At 37.5% G+C, this 19,191-nt stretch overlaps 2 protein-coding genes across 2 annotated transcripts; one reads left to right on the top strand and one right to left on the bottom strand.

Annotated features, from left to right (window-relative positions):
* Positions 1 to 1,001: 1,001 nt before the first annotated feature.
* LOC125168392 (olfactory receptor 11H4) lies at positions 1,002 to 1,982 on the bottom strand. Its single transcript, XM_047863491.1, has one exon. The coding sequence runs from the start codon at positions 1,980 to 1,982 to the stop codon at positions 1,002 to 1,004; it is 981 nt and encodes a 326-aa protein (XP_047719447.1).
* A 10,331-nt stretch (positions 1,983 to 12,313) lies between these two features.
* On the top strand, positions 12,314 to 13,270 carry LOC125168363 (olfactory receptor 11H6-like). The gene has a single exon (XM_047863434.1). The coding sequence runs from the start codon at positions 12,326 to 12,328 to the stop codon at positions 13,268 to 13,270; it is 945 nt and encodes a 314-aa protein (XP_047719390.1). The 5' UTR covers positions 12,314 to 12,325.
* Positions 13,271 to 19,191: the final 5,921 nt, after the last annotated feature.

Here is a 19,191-nt window from a genome sequence, read left to right as displayed (position 1 = left end):
GGGCTGCTTTCCTCTCTGTTACTGTGTGGTTGGGATCCACAAAGGAAAAAGGTAATTCCTGTCCTCAAGGAGCTTTCTTAGGAGTACACGTAAATAAATAAATTATGCCACAACATGGTACATTTACATGTAAATGCAACTTCAACAAATTATATTTTAGCTTGTATCTAAGTTTTATTTCAAACATACCACAAAGGAACTATATCTCTAAAAAAATTTGTTGGAAGAGTTCCTATTGGTCAAGAGAGTTTTGCCCCTCTCTTTTAATATAGAGAAACTGTGTTTAGATAAGCTTGTTGGACTAGGAATAAAAAATGAGTGTCTGTTAAAAATTATAGAAAGGTCTTGGGGAGCCTGGGTGGCTCATTCAGTTGGGCATCCAACTTCAACTCAGGTCATGATCTCATGGTTCCTGAGTTAGAGTCCCATGTCAGACTCTCTGCAGACAGCTCAGAGTCTGGAGGCTACTTCGGATTCTGTGTCTTCCTCTCTCTCTGCTCCTGCCCTGACCATGCTGTCTCTCTCTCTCAAAAATAAATAAACATTAAAAAAATTATAGAAAGGTCTCATGGCTAGTTAAAAGCCACTGCACCTTTAATGTACATTAAACATGTGCAGTCTTTTTGTATATCAATTATACCTAAAAAAAACTGAAAAAAATCACTGCACCTTTAATAATTTGGTAAAGGTCATTAGACTTGTCCTAAAACTGAAGGTATATCTTTCAGGGAAGTCTAACTTCTCTCAAAAATTAATCCCATTTTATCACTCCAATTATGATAGGCTTTAGAAAAATTTCACTGCATATTGAATTTGTTCACTGAATACAGTGAATTTAGGTTTTAGTAGTCAGCATAGTTTTGTAAGCCGAGCACAATTCCAGTAGAAAAAGAAAGGCTTTTAATTACTCAGGGTAAGAACTAAAAGATTATTAAAAAAAAAAACCTTTCACATCTCCAACTTATTCTTTACTGGAATTTGGAAGTATGGACATTTTTGGCTTAAGAATTTTGACTAATTCTCATTCTAAACAGGATGTTTCTCAGGGCAAGTTTCATGTCCTTATTACGAAGACTGTAAATCAGGGGATTAAAGAGAGGAGTCATTATTGAATATGCCACTGTCAGGATCTTCTGCATCAAAGTTGGGATGCCATATGTAGGACTCACATACATTACCATGACTGTCCCATAAAAAAGAGACACCACAACTAAATGAGAACCACAGGTGGCAAAAGCCTTTCTCCCGCCAGCTGCAGAAGGGACCTGAAAAACAGCTCTGAGCAACAAGGTATAGGATCGAAGAATGTACATAATAGTAAAAAAGAGAACAAGGGAGCTCTGAGTATAGAAAACAAATTCAGTAATGGGGGCTGGAGCACAAGACAGAGACATCAGTGGATCCATATCACACAGGAAATGATCAATGATATTGGATCCACAGAAGGGGAGTTGGGAGATGAAGAAAATGGGGATTGGGTAGCCAAGGAATCCAGTAAGCCAGCAGAGAGACACCAGAATTCTACAGAGTTTCCCAGTCATGATGGTGGGGTAGTGCAGTGGGTGGCAGATGGCCAGGTACCGATCATAAGCCATTATTGCCAGGAAGAGACATTCAGTTGTGCCCAGGGAAAAGAAGAAATAGAACTGGAGGAAGCAGGCAGAAAATGAAATGGTCTTGGTTTTGGAGAGAATGTTGGCTAACATGTTAGGAACTGTGGATGAAGCATACCAGATCTCAAGGAAGGCAAAATTTCCCAGCAGAAAGTACATTGGGGTATGCAGTCGTGGGTCCCATCTTATTGCGCAGATAATGGTTCCATTCCCCAGCAGCGTCAAGACATAAGCCACCAAAAAGAGTGAGAAGAGGAAAATCTGTATCTCCCAGCAACCAGGGAACCCCAGGAGAATAAACTCAGTCACAAGGTGAATGTGTGTTGTTGACCTGTTCATGGGTCTTAAACCTATGAAGAAGAAAAACATGAGGGTAACACAAGTTTCTTTGCTTCCTACATATCTCAAGAACTTAACTGAGAAGAGAACTTAAGCTCTACAGGAAAATATGAGATATTTTGAGACTAGATGGGAATAAATCTCACCTTATTTTGAATTGATTGTGGTTCTAAATCTTAGTTTTCTTTTGCTAGAATGCAGTGCAGCAAGAATTTTCCACATTAGTGGTACAATGTGAAAAATTTCTTTCTTTTTTGATTTCTTTGATCCCTAAGAAGACCTTTTATGATTTTGGTTTGTTTTTCTAAAGCTGATTATGAATCTTCAATGAACAAACTCATCCATTTTCTCTTACTCAGCTTACCTTGTTAAAAAACAGATTTTGAGGACAGCTGGTGTGATATTGGCTTAAACCTTGGCAAAAGAACAAAATTAGTTGACTTACTCATGGAGATAAAACTTACTCCAGGACATTGGATTTTCAGGATAGTCTAATCAAGTGAATTAATTGTCACAGACATCACCTTAGTCAAGATTCAATTGAAGATTGAATATGCCACTGTCAGGATCTTCTGCATCAAAGTTGGGATGCCATATGTAGGACTCACATACATTATCATGACTGTCCCATAAAAAAGAGACACTACAACTAAATGAGAACCACAGGTGGCAAAGACCTTTCTCCGGCTGTTCTTAAATTTTCCTTTAAAGATTTTCTTTTAAATGTTTTTTTAAATTTATTTTTGAATATATATAGAGAGAGTGCAAGCAGGGCAGGGGCAAAGAGAGAGGGGGACAGAGGATCCAAAGTGGGCCGTGCGCTGATAGCAGTGAGCCGCATGTGGGGCTCAAACCCACAAACCATGAGATCATGACCTGAACTGAAGTCAGATGCTCAACTGTCTGAGCCACCCAGGTGCCCATAAAGATTTTCTTTTAAAGTATCACAACAGTTCAGTGACACCTAAAAAAAATACAAAAGACCAACCATATCAAATATCTTTGCTCTAAAGAATAAGTAAGAATATTTTGAATTATTTCTATTTGCAAGTGTTTATTTTCATGTTTTTACACATACTATACAGAATGAACTGTCTTAGTTTTCATATTCAGATCCTACCTAGTTAAAATAAAGAAAATTATGTTTTCAGTGCAAAGTTTTAGTTCATTTAATAAATAATTTTGGATGATAAAAACAAAGGGATCTTAGATTGAATGGCATTTTTATCTGCAATTTTATCTGGTATAGTTAATTATGTTTTCTGAAAGGGAGAGGGCAATTTCAAATATTTGGATAGGCATGTACTTTTCAATAGTATTTAAGAATTGAACAAAAAGATACCAAGTTTTGTGTTTAAACAACAGAGTAATCTTGCAATTAATTAATATTAGAAAGCACTAAGAATCTTAAAAATGGTAGTTTCAATATTGAGTTTTCTTGTTAAACTTGTCAAACCACTTGCCTTGTCTAGTGGAGGTCACTAGATATAACTGTCAGGAATGGAAGATAAAGAAATTTGAAAAGCAAATAAGAACAGAGAAGATCTGGACTTTAGTATCACTAGTCCTCTGTTGGTGGTTTTTAAGGAAGCACAAAAAGGAGGCTTGTGCACCCAAGTTCTAAAGTTGGACAGTTTTCTAATCAATGTTGAACTTGAAATATATTTGTTAACCACCTTCACTGGATAAGGTGCTCAATGGACAATTCCCAGACTGTTATTTATGAAGCATAAATAAATCAATTTCCTTGCTACAGGTCAGGAACTAAGTCCAGATTGACAGATTCAAACTAGGAATCAGAATCCTGAGATCTGTGCTTCCTATATTCTTTCTGAAACAATGGGCCATGCCATGCCTTCTTAATGTGAATAACATTTCAGGACACTCTCCATTATAATCAACAACTTCACACTTAATTTCATTTTTTTCTGCAACTGTACCCTGTAAAATTTATTAGCAGAAACATTATTTTTCCTGTAGCCTTTGGTGAAGGTGTTGGTAAGTATAATAGGATAATTAAAGGTTGGGAATGTAATTGAAAAGCCAGGGTAATCAATTTTTATTTTAACCACTGATGAAATAAACTGACTTCATAAAGTTCTGTATCACTCTACCCTCTAAAGCCTCCAAAAGTACTTGCTGGGAATAGGTAGGGCATTAGAATGGTGTATTTACCATTTTATACCATTAAAAAATGCCATTTTCACGTTTTTGGCATTTATAAATCATTATATGAGCTACAATCCTAGCCTTTCCATACCTCCTTTCTTTTTTTTTTTTTTAATTTTTTTTTTCAACGTTTATTTATTTTTGGGAGAGAGACAGAGCATGAATGGGGGAGGGGCAGAGAGAGAGGGAGACATAGAATCGGAAACGGGCTCCAGGCTCTGAGCCATCAGCCCAGAGCCTGACGCGGGGCTCAGGCTCTGAGCCATCAGCCCAGAGCCTGACGCGGGGCTCAAACTCACGGACCCAGAGATCATGACCTGGTTGAAGTCGGACGCTTAACCGACTGCGCCACCCAGGCGCCCCTCCATACCTCCTTTCTAACACAAGCAAACTAACCAACCAATCAACTCAGCATTCTTGGATGGCCACCTCAAGAATAATAGTTTGATTAAATAGCCTCCTTCCAAATGTCCCTCGCTTGATACACTGTCTTCTCAGTTTGTGTTAGAGAAGAATATAACACCTAATTACTCTTGGAAAGTGAGATTATTTTCAGAAGATGGTCCTTAATAATAAAAAAATAATAGTGGGGAAAAATGGTCCAGATAATCTACTTTAACGTTTTGTTTTACAGATAAGCTTCACAGAGGGTGCATGACTTTTTACCCAAGGAATGTAAATGTCACGTATTCATATATGGAATGTTCACACTGTACTACTACCGAGAAAAAATGACTAATCAGATTTACAGAGTAAAAGGCAGCCTGTAGTATATCACAGCAGTGGTTGCAATATGGACAATTAGTCCCTTTTTCTTACATACAATGATGGATTTCCTGGCTCAGCTTGGAAAAAGGGATGGACACAGAGGAGTTGAACATATAGGCATCTTCTCTTCACTGGCTTTGATGAGGAAAACTCCAGGTGAGGGCATTATATATGGTTCTCTGGATTTCCTTAATTTCTGGAGGCTCTAGAAGCGTATTCTCTACCCGTTTACTGAGATCTTGTAACATGTAAAGCTGTGTTTAATCTCAGGGATTAATCCCTCTCAGGGATTACTCTAAAACTCGAAGACGTCCTCATGTTTCCCCTGGAGTGCATCCTCTTTCCAGTCTTTGAGGCTCATCCAGGTTTTGGTAGATTAGCTCCTAGTAGATTAGCTCTGTTGTGAAACAGAATCCAGGGGGAAATACTGAGTAAATTTCAGGATGCTTTCTATTGAAGAGATTGCATTCCACTAAAGAATCACCCTCAGTGGAGATAAGTGCAATAAATAAATGGAAAATTTGCCCATGATTTGAATTCTGAAACTGAGACATGTTTGTGAATAACTTTAAAGTTAAATTCACTATATTTTTCTGTAATGTAATGACCTGGTAGTCGGTACCAGATAGGAACTGCCTTGTGTGACTGAAATTCAAGATGGCAGAAGTCATTTAATTGACTAATCTAATCAAATTGTCAGTTTTCATTTTGATTTAATTTTCTAGTGGGGAATTTGAAATCAGTGCAAACACGAGAAGAAATTTTTTTATCGTTAGTCTTTTGTTTTTCTTCTGAAAAAATAAAGGTTTCTTCTGAGGGCTCTTTTTTTAAAATTAATTTTTATTTTTTTTAAGATTTACATCCAAATTAGTTAGCATATAGTGAAACAATAATTTCAGGAGTAGATTTCTTAATGCCCCTTACCCATTTAGCCCATCTTCCCCTCCCACAACTCTCAGTTTGTTTTCCATATTTATGAGTCTCTTCTGTTTTGTCCCCCTCCCTGTTTTTATATTATTTTTGTTTTCCTTCCCTTATGTTCATCTGTTTTGTCTCTTCAAGTCCTCAAATGAGTGAAGTCATATGATTTTGTTCCAGGACTACCACTGACTGATTAATTTCACTTAGTATAATACCCTCCAGTTCCATCCACATAGTTGCAAACGGCAAGATTTCATTCTTTTTGATTGCCAAGTAATACTCCATTGTGTGTATGTATACATATATGGTGTATATATATATCATATATATATATATATATATGATATATATATATATATATGCCACATCTTCTTTATCCATTCATCCATCGATGGACATTTGGGTTCTTTGCATACTTTGGCTATTGTTGATAGTGCTGCTATGTACATGGGGGTGCATGTGTCCCTTCGAAACAGCACACCTGTATCCCTTGGATAAATACCTAGTAGTGCAATTGCTGGGTCATAGCGTTTTAGTTTTTTGAGGAACCTCTATACTGTTTTCCAGAGTGGCTGCACCAGCTTGTTTTGCCACCAACGATGCAAAAGAGATCCTCTTTCTCCGCATCCTTGCCAACATCTGTTGTTGCCTGAGTTGTTAATGTTAGCCATCCCGACAGGTGTAAGGTGGTATCACTGAGGGCTCTTTTTAACCACTTCTTTAAAATATGATTCCTAGGAAAAGGTGACAGTGATGACCAATGAGAAAATCTTGGGGTAGCTTTTAAGTGAACTTGATGTTCAGTGATACTCTACACCATTTCCCCACTGAGTATTCTTGGTTCCTTTGTTAAATATTAGCTGACCATATTTGTAAGGGTTTATTTCTCAGCTCTTATTCTGTTCTGTACGCTTCTGTGTCTATTTTTGTACCAATACCCTTACTGTTTTGATTATTACAACAGCTTTGCAGTATAGCTTGAAATCAGGAAGTGTGATGCCTCCAGCTTTGTTCTTCCTTGGGATTGCTTTGCATATTCAGGATCTTTTGTGGTTCCATTCAAATTTTAGGGTTTTTTTTTCCTCTTTCTGTTAAAAAATGCCATTGGAATTTTGATAAGGATTGCATTGTCTTTTTTCAGTTTCTTTCATCAAAGTCTTATCGTGTTCACTGTACAGATCTTTCACTTATTTGGTTAAATTCATTCTTAAGTATTTTATTGTTTTCGATGCTATTGTAAATGGGATTGTTTTCTTTATTTCTTTTTCAGATATTTCATAGTGTATATAAACACAACTGATTTCCATATGTTGATTTTTTATCCTGCAATTTTATTCAATTTTTTGATAGTTCTAATAATTTTTTGGTGGAGTCTGTAGGATTTCCTATATATGTGATCATGTAATCTGCAGAAACAATTTTTTTTCAATATATGAAATTTATTGTCAAATTGGTTTCCATACAACACCCAGTGCTCATCCCAAAAGGTGCCCTCCTCAATACCCATCACCCACCCTCCCCTCCCTCCCACCTCCCATCAACCCTCAGTTTGTTCTCAGTTTTTAACAGTCTCTTATGCTTACTGCAGAAAAATTTACCTTCTTTTCTGGTTTGGATATCTTTTATTTCTTTTTATTGACTGATTGCTCTGACTAGGACTTCCAGGACTACCACTGAATAGGAATGGTAAGTGTGGACACCTTTGTTTGTTTCTAATCTCAGCAGAAAAGTTTTGACCTTTGACCATTTAGTATGATGCTTGCTGTGGACTTGTCATATATGGCTTTTATGATGTTGAGGTATATTTCTTCTGTACCCACATTTTTAAGAGTTTTTTTAAGAAAGGGTATTGTATTTTTTCAAATGCTTTTTCTACATCTGTTGAGATGGTCATAAGATTTTTATCCCTCATTATGTTAATGTGGTGTATCACGTATATTGATTTGCTTATGTCAAACCATCCTTGTGTCCCAAGGATAAGTCCCACTTGATCATGGTTTTATGATCCTTTTAGTGTATTGTTGAATTTGGTTTCCTAATATTTTGTTGAAAATTCTTTGCATGTATATTAATTGGGGATATTGGCAGTAGTTTTCTTGTAGTGTCTTTTTTTGGCTTTGGTATCAAGGTAATGGTGGCCTTGTATCATCCTTAGTAACAATACTTTGGCAGCCATACATGAGACAAAGTGGGAGCTTTGAGATCTGTACAAGAGATTGTGAAACCCCAGTGCAGCCCATGATCGAAGAGGACCATTTTGAGTAGGCAGATCCATGCCCAGGTGGCATACTCACTAACCTGGTTCCTAAGTATAGATTCAGAAACAGCCCCATCTCTCTGTGGACTTGGCTAAACTATATTTGGCCTTAGTTTCACCACCAACACCATCCATCCACCAAAGGACATGGTAGGGGTCACACTTGCCTGTGCCTGCCAACCTCAGTCTGGCTATGGCCCCTGAAGTGCCCTGTGACCCAGCTCTAGCCTTAGTAATGCCAAGGGACTGGGTTGTAGACACATGTTCATGTCCCTGAAGCAGGCCCTATGAAGTTGGTCCAACTGTAGATCCTGAAATGGCTGTTTAACTCAGCCATAGACCAGGAACACTCCTGCTGCCAAGCATCAAAAAGTAAAAATACCTATGGATAAATTTAATTAAGGAGGTGAAGGATCTATACACTGAAAACTTTAGGACATTGATGAAAGAAGTTGAAGAAAGACACAAACAGATGGAAAGATATCCTGTTCATGGATTAGAAGAATTAATATTATTAAAATGCCCATCCTACCAAAAGTCGTCTATAGACTCAATGCAATTAAGTATGAAAAGTGAGAAATGTGTTAAGTAACTTGAGGTGGTAATCATTTCACAATGTATACATATATTAAATCATCATGTTGTATATCTTAAAAAACTTGCTGTGAAACTTAAAATATAAAAATTATATTTGTCAATCATACTTCAATAAAGCAGGAAAAAATGAAGGAGAAATATAAACTTTCTTATAAAAACAAAACTGAGAAAATTTACTGCCAAGTAGACTTGCACTATGAATAATGTTTAATTTTTCAGTCAGAAGGAATGTGATACCACATGGACACGTGCATCCACCAAAGAAATGAAAAGCATTGGGAATGGATTAAAAGAAACATTTATGGTAGCAATATTTTGTGTTTATGGCATAAGTGAAAGTAAAATTTGTAACATAAAAATACCCCAAAGGATGAGAGTGAGGAATTGGGGATATACTGGTGTAAGTCTCTTTCACAACACATGAAGTAGTATGATATTATTTGAATTTAGACTCCGACTAAATATTTTAAACCCTAGAAAAACAATTTTAAATATTTTAAACAGATAAAAATAATAGGGAAGTGATGGAGTTAAAGTAGATTCATAAAAAATAATACAAAGAAGACAGGAAAGAAAAAGGGAAAGAACTGAACAGATAGAATAAAGAGAATGTAATTAGCAAAATGGTCATTTTAATCCAATCACATTGGAAATTAGATTAAATATAAATGATCTAAAGAAACTAATTAAGAGACTGAGAGTATAAATTAGAAAAAAAGGGACGATGCAACAAAATACTGTCTATAAAAAGTCCTCTTTAAATAAAAATAATTAAAAGTAAAATACTAGAAAAACATGCATGATTCAAACATTGAACAAAAAGAAGTTGGAATAGCCACTTTAATATTAGACAAAGTAGACTTCAGAATGAAGAACATTACCAGAAAGAAGGACACTATATGACTCAAAAGGGGTCATTTCTCCAGGAAAAAAAGGTAGGAGATACCTAACAACACAGCTTCAGGATACATAAGCAAAATCTGATCGAAGTGAGGTTAACTCACGCAGTGAATTTTACTTATTGGTGTCTTATTAGCAGAACAGAGCTGACCTGGGAGAGAAAGCCTGCTCCCAAAGAAAGGGAATAACCCTTTTCAAGCCACTCAGTGAGTCAACAGGAATGAGGATGAGAGATCTGATGTCATAACTCTGAAACTGATAGATAAGAGAGTCCAAATCTCAAAAAAATGAATAAAATTGAATATAAAGGAACATAAAGATAACCAAAAAACTTGTATTACAGCTAAACAGGTGTTGCTGTAGTGATTGCATCATCATAAGAGTAATTTGTCTATTGAACAAAATAGACATTGGCTCTAAGAATAGCATGAGAGTTTCTGATCACCAGTGGGAAACTGAGTCCCAAAGGCCAATCAGTGGGCTCCTGAGGGAAGAGAACATTGGGGATATAACTGATAATCTTCTGTCATGAATTCTCACTTTTGGTCCCAGGAGACTATATCCCTTAGGAGGAATCAGATACAGATTTCAGAGAAACATAAATAAGTCTCTGTTGTGTAGCATATATGCCAATTTTTCTCCAAACCAGTGTCATGTGCCCAGCAATGTAAACACCTTCTCTGGGCTGCTGGATGCCAAGGATGCCACATCCTCCATCGTGCCTGCCTCTTGCTGCAATGCAAACAGAAGATTTCAGGTCAGACCTGCCAGTTCTATGAGGAGGTAGGTTTGGAAGAGATACAAGTTTAGGAGAGTTCTTAGGTGTGTCTTCTAGCTCTGCCTTCTTTTATGTGTTTGTGGAAACAATAGCACCTCAAGTTACATGAAGAATGTAAGGACATTCATCTTTGCAACTAAGAGGGCTGGGAATCAAGGAAGTGAGAGAGATGAGGATGAGGAAGTAAGGAAAGTCCATCCTTAGTAACCAGGAGGTATATCCAGTCAGAACCAGCTCTTTGGGGGAAACAGCATGTTAGGGAAGTGACATCTGGAAATGACTGGCAAAGTGGCGATGAGGAGCAGGGCAGAAAAAACTTCAGCTCTCTCTTATTTTAGCTGTGTTCGGCTCTGCCACAGAGCAGATGATCAGCCATTTTGAGTAGGGAAAACATGACTGAACACGCCCACTTGGTGGGTTCATTCCCACATGGCTTACAAAGTCATTGCAATCCTCATAGACATTAATCACCAAATATTGCCTCCTTTTACACCTCTTTCCTCATGGATTCTTTGACTTCTGGGTTACACTGAATTCCTGCTACAGAGGAATTACTCAATGCTTGATATTGCCAAACATGATCCAGTCACAGACCAAAGAGGAGCCTTACAGTGAAGTGTGATGTGGAAAATTCTGAACTTCCCTGATCCCTTGTGTCACCAATTGAAATCATTAAGATCACCCTTAAAGCCATGACATTATGCAGTCTGGAAAGTCATGCATTTTATAACTGATACATTAATAAATATTCTTAGCTAGAATAATTAAAATAATCTGGGCTGTATTCTGCACTTATATTTTTCTTGAATAAATGTCATCACTCAATCGTGTCACTTGGGTCATTTAGGTCCAAATGATGACTGTCCTTCACTAGTGAAGGGGATCCTAAAATAAATTAATAAATTAAGACAAAACTACTAACAATGGAATTGTAGACAATTTCATAGGCTTTGTTTTGCTTTCACACATGGAAATCACACATCTACGACTAAAGCAGAGAAGGAAATTTTCACAAAAATTCTCCTTCAACTTCCCAAAACAATGCAACCTTCCACATCTAAAGTAGGATGTGGGCAACAGAGGGAGTGAGGAAGTAGGAGGGGAATCCTTGTCTAGAGGGACAGTTGATGGCTCCCACCACTGTTCCTGGTTCCCAGAGGCCTCTGCTTGGGATTATCTGACATTTGTGAGCCTCTGCCTCTATCCATAACCCAAAATAGAGGCTTTACTAAGTATCATGACACTTTAGGCAAAACCCTCAAAAATCCTCAAATAATATACCAGATACATGCTCAGTTTTTCTACCTGTAAGTAGGGATTTAACCTAGACCAAAATTTTATAGAAGTATTTTAATTCATCACGTAAAAGAACCAATATGAAAGCCATTATGTAGATGTCTGGGAGTTCAAATTTTTATTTACTTAACCATGATGAACACTGAATAATAGATGGTACGTTTGATGTTTTTGTCTCCATTATTGGATGATCTTAGGATGCCAAAACTTATAATTCCAACACTGATCCAGAATAACACTGAAATGTGTAAATATTTCTGCACCTTGTTACCTTTCTCCCTCTTCTGATGCCTAACTTTTTTATCTCTGATTCCAAAGATTTAAGTAATTGAAATTCTGTGTCAAATTTTAAGGGTCTATATATCTTAATCTATAGATAAAAGTACACGATTTTCTTACTTACCTACTTTTGTTAGTACTGTCATTAACATTCTTCAAGCTGCTTATCACATAAGATCTTTTCTTTTACCATGAGAAAATTCTGAAAGAGAAATGGGAGAATACAGAGATTCAAAATCTGATCATACCAGCACAAAGGTTGATAGTCTTTAGTAGTATAGTTATATTATTTATTTAATGGAATTACAAAATCTGAAGGAGTCTGGGATCTCTACAAAGGAAATATTCCTGAGGATTAAGGTCATCTTTGTCATTGACACTTCTTCCTCTCTACCCCTTTAGGAAGCCATGAATATGTCAGGAGTCAGCACAGTGACCGAATTCATACTACTGAGTTTTCCGTGCTCCAGGGAGATTCAGGTCCTCCTTTTCGTGTTGTTCTTTGTGTCCTACATCCTGACACTGATGGGGAACGGGGCCATTGTCTGTGCAGTGAAGCTGGATCACAGGCTTCACACCCCCATGTACATTCTGCTGGCCAACTTCTCATTCCTGGAGATCTGTTACATCAACACCACTGTTCCCAATATGTTAAAGAACTTCCTATCTGAGACCAAAACCATCTCTTTCACTGCTTGCTTCTTCCAGTTCTATTTCTTCTTCTCCATGGGCATTACTGAGACTTTCTTACTGCCCCTCATGGCTTTTGATCGGTACTTGGCCATCTGTCGGCCTCTCCATTATCCTAACATCATGAGTAGCCACTTCTGCATGAACCTGGTGGCCCTCTGCTGGGTCACAGCCTTCCTCTGCTATCCAGTCCCTATCTATTTTATCACACAACTCCCCTTTTGTGGTCCCAATACCATTGACCACTTTGTCTGTGACCCTGGTCCTCTTCTGGCTCTGTCCTGCATCCCTGCCCCTGGAATTGAGCTTTCCTGTTCTATATTGAGCTCTCTTATTATCTTCATCAGCTTCTTCTTCATCCTTGCGTCCTATACCCTGGTTCTCAGAACAGTGTTGCGTGTCCCTTCAGCAGCTGGCCGACGTAAGGCCTTCTCCACCTGTGGTTCCCACCTGGCTGTGGTGTCTCTCTTCTATGGATCCATCATGGTCATGTACATCAGCCCAACCTCTGGAAATGCAGCTGGGATACAGAAGATTGTAACCTTGTTCTACTCATCAGTGACCCCACTTATAAACCCACTGATCTATAGTCTCCGGAACAATGACGTGAAGGCTGCCTTGAGAAAAATTCATATGTGCACAAAAATTAGTCAAAGCAAATGAGTACTCATTCTAGTGTACCTAGACCAGCCCCAATCCACAGACTCATCTTATAGAGCCACTATTTTAGATAAATATGTGACATATATTTGGGAAAAGTGAAGGAGGCTGCAGTGATTACTAAAGGTGACTCAAACACTAATGACAGTAGCAGAAGTTTCTTTTCCTGAGTCAATTTTGAAATCCTCCATTTATAAAGTAAGGACCAGATTACATTCTTCTTATCTTTTATCTATGCAAGATAATTAAGATACCTGGAAACAGGATCACATTTTTAAAATGGTTAGCACTTAGGAGCATCACAATTTGGGTTAGTTTCATGTGAAGGGAGGTTGAGTTGAATGCACAGCCCAAAAGAGGAAAAGCCAGTGATTCTAAGAGATTGAGATGAAGACAGATGCAGATAAATTTGATGACTGCTCCCTGGTTATTTGACCTAACAGTTCAGTCAAAAAATAAATTAGTCAGTTGGCTTCTGGGGTTGGTACACTGAATTCACCCATTCATTTACCTCTCTGATATCCCTCCCTTTGTGAAACTCACATTATCATGAGAGAGACAGTTAAGCAGATAACTCAAATATCTATAATACCAGAGGTACTATAAGAGGAAAAACAGAGAATCAATACAAAAATTGTAGTGGTAGGATAGGGCATAACTTAGATCAGAGTATCAGAGTATTTTTGTGAGGAGGTGATATTTTAATGTAAGAGAATAAGCCATGCAGAAATCTAGGGGAATTAAATTCCACATAAGTGCAGGTGTAATTAAGGGGTTTTCAAAGATAATAAAGGTTAATTTTGGCCATCCTGAAGAAAATGGTATATGAAACTGGAGAGATAGGAATCTGATTACTAGAAACTTCAAGGTCACAATAGAATATTTTATCTGAACTTTGGGGAAGCCTGCTCAATACTATATACTAAGGGTAAGTCTTAATAAAAATTGTAATTTAATAAAAATCTCACCTTGGGTGGCTCAGTTGGTTAAGCATCCGACTTCGGCGTAGGTCATGATCCTACCATGCATGAGTTAGAGCCCTTTGTTGGGCTCTGTGCTGACAACTTAGAGCCTGGAGCCTGCTTCAGATTCTGTGTCTCCCTCTCTCTCTGTTCCTGCCCCACTCACGCTCTGTCTCTCTCTGTCTCTCAAAGATGAATAAATGTTAAATAAAAAAGAAAGAGAAATATTAATTTAAAAAGAAAAGGAGTGTAATGAAGATTTGTGACTCATAAAATCTTAAATTGGTAAAAAGTCAAGTTCCCAGTTATAAATTTTCTTTAAAGCAAATTCCCCATTTAAATTGTATTAGATAATGTAGTTAAATGAGCAAGTTGGTACATAAAAATCTAAGTAATATGTAATATATCTGCACACATGAAACTATATTCCAGTTAACACCCATCCTGAGAAAAGTTCTTAGCAAACTGGGGATAGAAACTTTTTTGATCTGTAGTAGACATTTTCAAAACCCTGAGTCTGACATCATACTTGTGAAAATGAATGCTTTTCCTCTAAAATCAGGAACAAGACAAGAATTTTGCTCTCACCACTTTTTTTTTTAACGTTTACTTATTTTTGACAGAGAGAGAGAGAGAGAGAGAGAGAGAGCCAGAGCATGAGCAGGGGAGGGGCAGAGAGAGAGGGAGACACAGAATCCAAAGCAGGCTCCAGGCTCTGAGCTGTCAGTACAGAACCCCACATGGGGCTCAAACTCACAGACCACAAGATCATGACCTGAGCTGAAGTTGGATGCTCGACCAAGTGAGCCACCCAGGCGCCCCAGCTCTCATCACTTCTATTTAGCATTATACTGAAAGTGCAATCAGACAAAGGAAAAACAAAAGTCATCTAGATAGAAGATTGTCTTTCATTAGATATGAAATGATTATGTAGAAAATTCAGTGAAATCTACAAAAAAGGCTACTAGAAGTATTAAATAAAAATAAGATTTTTTAGATGTCAAGATATAAGATCCATATACAAAAATCTCTTTATTTCTATATGCAATTGCTAGGAACAATTAGATGTTGGTATTAAAAAACACCGTTTATAAGTCACAAAAATATTTAATAGAAGTAAATCTGATAGAAGATGTGAAAGACCTATGCAATGAAAACTAAAAAGCGTTGCTGAGAGAAATCAAAGATGTAAATAAATTTAAATATATAACCTGATTATGGGCTGGAAAACTCAATATATGTATATGTGTATATGTATATGTATATATATATATTTAAATTTGAGCATAGTTGACCCATAATGTTACATTAGTTTTAAGTGTACAACATAGTGATTCAGCAGCTCTATATGTTATGCTGTGCTCACAAGTGTATACCATACCACACTGTCACCATACAACACTATAACACTTATAACAACACTGACTATACTTCCTATAGTGTACCTTTTATTCATGTGACTTATTCATTCCACAACTGGAAGCCTGAATCTTCTACTCCTCTTCACTTCTCATTTTGCCTATCCCTCTCAATCTCCTCCCCCCTGGCAAAGCTGGGTTTGTTCTCTGTATTTATAGGTCTGATTTTGCTTTTGTTTGTTTATTGATTTGGTTTTTATTTTTTATTAATTTTAAAAAATATTTATTTTTGAGAGAGAGAGACAGAGGGAAAACAGGGGAGAGGCAGAGACAGAGGCAGACACAGAATCTAAAGCAGGCTCCAGGCTCTGAGATGTCAGCACAGAGCTTGATGCAGGGCTCAAACCCACGGACCATGAGACCATGACTTAAGTGGAGGTCAGACGCTTAACTAAGCCATGCAGGCACCCGTATTCATTTGTTTTTTAAATTCACATATAAGTGAAATCATATGGTATTCGTCTTTCTCTGTCTGACTTACTTCACTTAGCATAATACCTTCTAGGTCCATCCATGTTCTCCCAAATGACAAGATCTCATCCTTTCTTTTATGGCTGCATAATATTTTATTGTATGTATATACCAATTCTTCTTTGTTCTTTCATCTATCAGTGGACATTTGGGTTACTTCCATATCTTGGCTGTCTTAAATAATGATGCAAGAAAACAGAGATGTGCGCATATATGTTTATGGAGTTGTGTTCATTTTCTTTGGGTAAGTGCCCAGCAGTGGAATTTTTTTTTTGGCCTGACTGTGGAATTATTGAATCATATGGTATTTCTGTTATTAATTTTTTGAGAAAAGTCCATACTCTTCTCCACACTGGCTGCACCACTTTTCATTGCCACCCCTTTGGCTGTGCAAAAGTCTTATTTTTTTCATTATGATTTTATATTTTTTATATTTTTTACTATTTTTTATATTTTATCATGATTTCAAATGAGAATTTTTATTATGTAAGCAGTCTCTTTTTTGATGTTTATTTTTGAAAGACAGAGAGAGATAGACTGCCTGTGTACGTGCTTGTGCATGAGTGGGGGAGGGGCAGAGAGGGAGACAGAGGATCCAAAGAAGGCTCTGCAGAGAGCCCAATGGGGAGCTCGAACTCATGAACCACAAGATTATGACCCAAGCCAAAGTTGGACCCGTAACTGACTGAGGCACTTGGTGACCAAAAGTTTTTTATTTTGACATAGTCCCAATAGTTTAATTTTGCTTTTGTTTCCCTTGCCAGAGGAAACATTTAGAAAAATGTTGCTAAGGCTGATGTCAAAGAAATTACTGGCTATGTTTTATTCTAGGCACTTTATGGTTTCACCTCTCACATTTAGGTCTTTAATCCATTTTAAGTTTATTTTTATATGTAGTGTAAGAAAATGGTCCAGTTCATTCTTCTGCATGTAGCTGTTTAGATTTGCAAACACCCTTTGTTGAAGAAACTGTCTTTTTCCCATTGTGTATTCTTGCTTCGTTTGTTGTGGATTAATTGACCATAAAAGCATGGTTTTATCTCTGGACTGTCTATTCTGTTCTATTGATCTATGTGTCTATTTTCTGCCAGTACCATTACTATTTTAATTACTATAGCTTTGTAGAATACATTGAAGTCAGGAATTGTGATACCTCCAGCTTTGTTCTTTTCAAATTTCCTTTGGCTATTTGGGGTCTTTTGTGTTTCCTTACACATTCTAGGATTATTTGTTCTAGTTCTATGAAAAATGTTTTTTTTTCCTTAATTTTTATTTTAGAGAGAAAGCATGCGAATGGGGGAGAGGGGCAGAGGGAGAGAAAGAGAGAATCCCAAGCAGGCTCCACACTCAGTGTGAAGCCTGACACAGGACTAATGAGGGGCTCAGTCCCATTACCTGAAAGCCAAAAGCAGGAGTCAGTCAAGAAACTGAGCCAGGCAGGTGCCCATGTGTTTCTGGTATTTTGATAAGGATTGCATTGAATCTGTAGATTGTTTTGGGTAGTGTGGACATTTTAACAATATTGGTTCTTCTGATACATAAGCATGTATTGCCTTTAATTTGTGTGTGTGATCATTTATTTCTGTTATCATTGTTTTATAGTTTAGGAGTGCAGGTCTTTCACCTCTTTAGTTAAGTTTATTCCAGGTATTTTATTCTTTGTGGTACTTAAAAAATGTTTATTTATTTTGAGAGAGAGAGGGAGTGTGTGTGTGTGTGTGTGTGTGTGTGTGAGATAGAGAGAGAGAGAGAGAGAAAGGGAGTATGAGCATGAGTGGGCAGAGAGAGAGGGAGAGAGAGAATCCCAAGCAGGCTCCACACTGTCATGAACAATGAGATCATGACCTGAGTTGAAATCAAGAGTCAGATGCTTTGGGGCGCCTGGGTGGCTTAGTTCATTTAGCGTCTGACTTTGGCTGAGGTTGTGATCTCGTGGTTCGTGAGTTTGAGTCCTGCATCGGGCTCTGTCTCTCTTTCTCAAAAATACACACTGTCTCTCTTTCTCAAAAATAAAATGAAACAAACATAAAAAAAACAAACAGAGATGCTTAACTGACTGAATCACCCAGGTGCCCCTTTTTGGTACATTAAAAAAATATTTTTAAATGTTTGTTTATTTTTGAGAGTGAGACAGAGCACAAGTGGGGAAGGGGCAGAGAGAGAGGGAGACACTGAATCCGAAGCAGGCTTCAGGCTCTGAGTTGTCCACACAGAGCCCGACCTCGGGCTCAGACTCACAAACTGTGAGATCATGACCTGAACCAAAGTCTGACGCTTAACTGACTGGGCCACCCAGGCATTCTGATACACTTTTATTTTATTTTTTATTTATTTTTATTTATTTTTTTAATGTTTATTTATTTTTGAGAGAGACAGAGACAGAACGTGAGTGGGGGAAGGGCAGAGAGAGAGGGAGACACAATCTGAAGCAGGCTCCAGGCTCTGAGCTGTCAGCACAGAGGCCGATGTGGGGCTCGAGATTACTGTGTGATCATGACCTGCGCCGAAGTTGGAAGCCCAACCAACTGAGCCACCCAGGTGCCCCTGGTACACTTTTAAATAGAATTATTTCAATTGCTCTTTCTGCTACCTCATTATTAGTGTATAGAAATGCAACAGATATGTATGTTAATTTTGTGTCCTGTGACTTTACTGAGCCCATTCATCATGATCCAATGTTTTTTTCTTTCTGTTTTTTTTTTTAAAGTTTATTTGTTTTGAGAGAGAGAAAGAAAGTGGGGGGGGGGGCAAGGAAGGAGGGAGAGAGAATTCCTAGTAGGCTCTGCCTGTCAGCTTGGAGCCCGATGTGAGGTTTGAACTCATTAACAACTCTGTTTTTATGATGTATCACGTTCTTTGATTTGTAAGTATTGAACCATCCTTACATTCTCAGAATAAAATCTATTTGATTGTGGTGATTTTTAAAAACATATTATTGTCTTCAGTTTGCTAATATTTTATTGAGAATAATTGCATCTATGTTTATCAGAGATATTTGCCTGTAGTTTTCTTTTTTTGTGTGTCTATCTGGTTTTGGTATCAGAGTTATGGTGGCTTTGTAGAATATATTTGG

This window comes from Prionailurus viverrinus, chromosome B3 (genome assembly GCF_022837055.1).
Source record: "Prionailurus viverrinus isolate Anna chromosome B3, UM_Priviv_1.0, whole genome shotgun sequence".
Lineage (NCBI taxonomy): Eukaryota > Metazoa > Chordata > Mammalia > Carnivora > Felidae > Prionailurus > Prionailurus viverrinus.
The sequence above is the reverse complement of the archived record's forward strand: the minus strand, read 5'-3'. Positions and strand labels throughout refer to the sequence as shown.

What these genes read in the sequence shown, in the direction of transcription:
- LOC125168392 (XM_047863491.1), bottom strand. Translation starts at nt 1,982, where the DNA reads ATGTTTTTCTTCTTCATAGGTTTAAGACCCATGAACAGGTCAACAACA.
- LOC125168363 (XM_047863434.1), top strand. Translation starts at nt 12,326, where the DNA reads ATGAATATGTCAGGAGTCAGCACAGTGACCGAATTCATACTACTGAGT.